General features: G+C 58.8%; 1 protein-coding gene across 4 annotated transcripts in view; it reads left to right on the top strand.

Moving 5' to 3' along the window:
* The first annotated feature begins 14 nt into the window (after positions 1-14).
* The window catches only part of Dus1l (dihydrouridine synthase 1 like), a 7,049-nt gene continuing 1,922 nt past the window's right edge, over positions 15-5,141 (top strand). For 2 of the 4 annotated variants that reach the window (XM_010618668.2, XM_010618671.2), the window contains exons 1-10: positions 15-289; positions 681-789; positions 1,378-1,428; positions 1,861-1,973; positions 2,729-2,811; positions 3,051-3,178; positions 3,267-3,411; positions 3,604-3,700; positions 3,781-3,869; positions 4,471-4,613. In XM_010618668.2, coding sequence (XP_010616970.1) covers positions 53-289; positions 681-789; positions 1,378-1,428; positions 1,861-1,973; positions 2,729-2,811; positions 3,051-3,178; positions 3,267-3,411; positions 3,604-3,700; positions 3,781-3,869; positions 4,471-4,613 — 1,195 coding nt within the window. In that variant the 5' untranslated portion in view covers positions 15-52. The remainder of the gene's footprint in view (positions 290-680; positions 790-1,377; positions 1,429-1,860; positions 1,974-2,728; positions 2,812-3,050; positions 3,179-3,266; positions 3,412-3,603; positions 3,701-3,780; positions 3,870-4,470; positions 4,614-5,141) is intronic. The other 2 variants (XM_010618670.2, XM_010618669.2) reach the window with 2 other exon arrangements.

Here is a 5,141-nt window from a genome sequence, read left to right as displayed (position 1 = left end):
GTCGGACCCGGCTCAGCTGAGCCGGTCCTCTCCTTCCCTCAGTGTGGAGACCATGCCCAAGCTGCAGGGCTTCGAGTTCTGGAGCCGCACCCTGGGGGGCGCCCGCCACGTGGTGGCACCCATGGTGGACCAGAGCGAGCTGGCCTGGAGGCTCCTGAGCCGCCGCCACGGGGCACAGCTCTGCTACACCCCCATGCTGCACGCCCAGGTCTTCGTGCGGGACGCCAACTACCGTAAGGAGAACCTATACTGCGACGTGTGCCCTGAGGACCGGCCGCTCATCGTGCAGGTAGGCAGAGGGCAGCCGAGCCCCAGGCCCTGTGGAGCCTCTTCCCAGGGAACTCCCTCTGGTGAAGGGACAGTTTGGGTGACAGACTTGCAGCTCGGAGCTACTCTCTTCACACCCTCCTTTCTCAGAACAATGAGCTCTGCTCTTTAGAAGTCAGCACCGGTGGCTTCTGTTAGGTATCAAAAGGAATTCTGTAGATCTGTAACTCCTGGTGGTGTGGGGTTATGTAAACTGCTTCATCATCAGTAGTAAATAGGACAGGACACCAGCCCTGAACCCCTGGACCACACCCCCTTCGGTCCAGGTGGAGCCCATCACAGGGCTGGGCAGCCAGGGCAGTGAAGGACCAGGTACTGGAATGGCTAGTGGGTGACTTTCGTGTCTTCTGTAGTTCTGTGCCAATGACCCAGAGGTGTTTGTCCAGGCGGCTCTACTGGCTCAGGATTACTGCGATGCCATTGACCTGAACTTGGGCTGTCCACAGATGATAGCCAAGAGGGGTGAGTTCAGTTATAGGGTCTTGTGTTGACACCCGGGCCTCTGGGTGGCAGTGGGCACTGGGGAGGGCTGGCCCAGTTTTTGGTCACAGTGGTCAGAGGCTGGTGTTCCTTGCCCTGGCGGGAGGCTGTTCTCACCCTGGGGCTGCGAATCAGGTTCTGCTGGCTCAGGCAGGAGGGTCTGCCAGGGCTCACCATTTCCCTGTGAGCTCCTCCCCAGATAAATAAGCTTTGCCAGAGGAGGTCTGCACCGTTTCTGGCCACTGTGCCCACAGACAGGTTGGCTTTTCTTCCTCACTGGGCCCCTGGCAGATGCTTCTGGTTCTAGACCTTGTGGTAGATGTATTCTGTACAGCTCTGTGGCACCGCAGCCAAATGGGATACTGGTAAACTGCTGGACTCCATGATGTCCTCTTGCCCCGGGCCATGCACTACTGCTTTGGGGTTGCTGAGGGCTGGCATTTGAGATGCAGCCTGGCTGTAGGGTCTTTGGCGTACCAAGGGTCTGGCTGGTTGGCTGACAGTGGGTCACATTGGGGGGTTGTAGGGATCCTGGACAGCAGTGTCAGGGGCCACACTTGTCCTTCACAGGTCACTATGGTGCTTTCCTTCAGGAGGAGTGGGACCTGCTCCAGAAAATGAGTAAGCCGGCCATACACACCTTGTGTGAGGGTGAAGGAGCTCCAGGGACAGCCTTGTAGGGGTTCAGGACAGGACAGTGGTATCAATGTCTAGGGGTCACTCTGGGGGCCCTGGCTGCAACAGCCTGTGCTAGAAAGAGGTAGCTATAGAGAGTACCACCTTTCTCTAGAAATTCAGTAGGGGAAAGAGCGGTCTTGCTCTATCCAGGTCCTCCACGCCCAAGGGGACAGAGCTGGGTCTCTTCAGCTGCTATGGGAGCTGGCATGAGCCTGCACAGAAACTTGTGAGGACAAGGAAAAGGCTGCAAGGCACATGCCTGGGTGACAGCCAAAGCTGTTTTCCAGGAAAGCTGGCGTCCATATAGGCTTGGGATGTGGAGGCTTAGCCACCTGCAGCAGGATGAGAGTTCTCAGAAGCCTTGTCTTTTCCCAGTTCAGCTGGCCCACGAGAAACTCTCTGTTCCTGTCACATGTAAAATCCGTGTCTTTCCCGATATTGACAAGACCGTGAGGTACGCCCAGATGCTGGAGCAGGCCGGCTGCCAGGTGAGGGCCCTGGCTTGCAGGTTTGGGTGTTGGCCCTCAGGTTCCAGCAGCATCCAGCTCTTCCCAAGGAGTTTCAGCAAAGCAGAGCAGCTCCTATCCTTGTGCCTCATCTTCCCCTGGGTGGGGGAGGCACCAGTATATCTCCTGTGTTAGGTACCCCTAGTCCCCGAGACCCTGAGATCTGCCATCCTGGCTGCAGGGTATTGTTCCCTTAGGGGATGATGTTAGGCTGCCCACCGTGTCCCAGGTGCCCCAGATGCTAGCCAGAGCCTCCCTTGAAGGAACTATGCACCCTATCCTCCTGGAGCATTCAGAAGGGGTCAGGTGACTCTTGGCAGATCTGCCTTCTTGTGTGTCCTCTGTATGGAGCCTGACCCACTGTAGGCCTGGAGAGGACTCTGCCTTAGCTTCTGGGAGTAGACAGGTGTCTCTGACCTTCAGGCATGGCCTCGGCACAGATGCTGTCTTTGGTCTGCTTCCCCATGCCCTGTCAGTCGCGTATCAGCCCAGAGCTCATCCCTCACCAGCCCTCAGCCAGGTGACAAGGATGCTGTCTCCTTTCACCCTGGGGAGTGGGGACAGGCATTCTGGGTGCAGCCTCACTACCAAAGGGCAGAGCTCCCAGGGCCTTTGGGGCAGGGACTGACCAGCCCAGGACGGCCTTTTTTCTACCCAGCTGAGAAACTGAGGGAGGGGGTCTCCTGGAGTCCATGTGGGGGCTGAGCAGGGTTGAGCTGGGCGCTGGTGTGTCCTAGCTGCTGACTGTGCATGGGCGCACCAAGGAGCAGAAGGGGCCACTGTCGGGAGCAGCATCCTGGGAGCATATTAAGGCTGTGCGGTAAGCAGCTACATGGGTGGAGATGCAGCCCAGTCTGTTGGGCTTCGTGGAGTGGGGAGGGCATAGGCCCAGTGCCACACCTTGGGGCTCCTGGAACACCTGATGTTCTATGGCCAGCCAGAGGGACTGGGGATCACTGGGCAGGGGCCGGGGTGGGAGGAAGCAGTGCAGGCCCTGCCAAGGTGGAGTTTGGGTGCCATTTGCCATTTCTCAGCTGGCACTGTCCTGGTGGGGTGCAGGGTCAGGCCTTTCTGTCTGGACAGGAAGGCTGTGGCCATCCCTGTGTTTGCCAATGGGAACATCCAGAGCCTGCACGATGTGGAACGGTGCATGCAGGACACAGGTGTGCAGGGGGTCATGAGTGCAGGTGAGCAGATGGTGCCTCGGCTCTCTTCTGTCCTGGGTGGCCAGGAGGGTGCCCACAGCTCTCCTCCATGGCATCCCTCCTCCTCCAGAGGGTAACCTGCACAACCCCGCCCTGTTTGAGGGCCGGAGCCCTGCAGTGTGGGAACTGGTGGAGGAGTACCTGGACATCGTGCGGCTGTACCCATGCCCGCTGTCCTGTGTCCGGGCCCACCTTTTCAAGCTGTGGCACCACACGTGAGTCCTCTGTCAGCAGAGTTGTGAGGAGCTGCCCAGGCACCGCCTGGTATCCCTGTCCTGGGCCCCCCTGGGGTTTCCCCAGCCCCGCTTGCCCCGAGTCAGGTGCTGGAAGTGAGAAGGGACACTGGCTGTGTGCCTGGGCTCGGGAGCCGGGGATCAGGCCCAGCCCCTGACAGGCATTTGCCTTAGGCTGCAGGTACACCAGCAACTTCGAGATGAACTCGCTAAAGTGAAGACCCTGGAGGGCATTGCCGCTGTGAGCCAGGCACTGAAGCTTCGGTGTCAGGCAGGTGTGGGGCTGCGGGAGTCCCGCTGTGTAGTAGGCTGGGGGCTCAGGTCTCTGAAGGACCCTTTGGGCTTTGACAGGAGGACATGTCCAGGCAGGAGGAGGGAGCACAGCCAGCAGGCGATTTGCCTTTCTTCCACTGGATCTGCCAGCCCTATGTCCGGCCAGGGTGAGCTCATGAGGGATGCAAACCCATCATTAAGGCCAGATTCTTGCTCTTGAGGGAAAGAAGAGGAGGAAGGAGGTGGTGGGGTGCAGTGAGAGGCCTTCCGCATGTGGGGCCACTGCCTAGCCTGCTCCGTGGCCTTGCTGCAGGGTGTTGGTGGCTCAGTTCAATCCTTCCCTGTCCTATCCATGGACAAGTTTCCTAAGATGCTTCAAGCTCTTCTCATCCTGGCCTTTTAAGGTCATGAGTTGCATCCTTGGGGCTTCCCGCGGGTTCCTGGAGATGAGGCAGGTTGTCCTCTTGGCCACATTCCTCTCAGGTTTGGTGGCTCAGGCCCTGGGCTCCTGAGCTTTGGACACCATCCCAGGGACCCAGCCTCTGTGTGGCCAGTCACTCCATCATGTGGGCTGTACTGGCTCAAGCCACTTGGGTAGCCCAGGAGGAGCTGGCTGGACCAGGGGGACCCACATGCCCTAGACACCAGTGTCCACACTGGCCGTCCACCCCTCCTCACTTGGGGCTCTACCTGAGCCCCAGCCCATCTGATTGCGACCAGCTGGTCATCTCTGTGGTATCGTCTCTGCCCATTGCTCTTTCCCTTCAGGCCCAGGGAAGCGAGCAAGGAGAACAGTGGTAGCAGCAAGCGAGCCCTGGAGGAAGAGGAGGGCAGCATGGATGGCCTGTCCAAGAACAAGCAGAAGAAGCAGCTGAGGAACCCCCACAAGACCTTTGATCCCTCTCTGAAACGTAAGCACAGCTTCTGTGTCTGGGGCCAGAGAGGAGCTGGCAGGGCCACCCAGGAGGCCTTTTCCTGGCCTGTCTTCCCTTTTGCTGGGAGCAGATGCTCACCCAGGTTTGGTCCACAATACTTAAGGCCCAGAGACAGAAACACACCTGGGGATGTCCCTCCCCGGAGGCTTCAGGTCTGAGCTCCAGCACCATCTCTAGCTGCAGTGGCATGGATGCAGGGCCTGTCACACAGGCTGTCAGCTTGGTCCTGCTCTGGTTCCCACTAGGGTTGTCTGCAGGTCAGTGCCTCAGGTCCATGAGGCTGACCTTATCAGTGGGGCCCCGATGGGGCAGCCTGAGCAGCCTGAGTGGGTGCTAGGTGCCCTGAGGGAGCATGCCGGGGTCTCAGCAGCCTAGCTGCTGGGTAGAGGCTCCACCTGAGAAGCCAGTCAGATAGGTGGAAAGAGGGTGTTTCCCCCCTTTCTTTGTTCAATATATATATATATATCTATTTTTTTTTTTTTTTTTTTTGGGGGGCACCCGGGG

This window comes from Fukomys damarensis, unplaced genomic scaffold, assembly GCF_012274545.1.
Source record: "Fukomys damarensis isolate Sample0158 unplaced genomic scaffold, DMR_v1.0_HiC HiC_scaffold_23, whole genome shotgun sequence".
In the NCBI taxonomy this organism is placed as follows: Eukaryota; Metazoa; Chordata; class Mammalia; order Rodentia; family Bathyergidae; genus Fukomys; species Fukomys damarensis.
The sequence above is the reverse complement of the archived record's forward strand: the minus strand, read 5'-3'. Positions and strand labels throughout refer to the sequence as shown.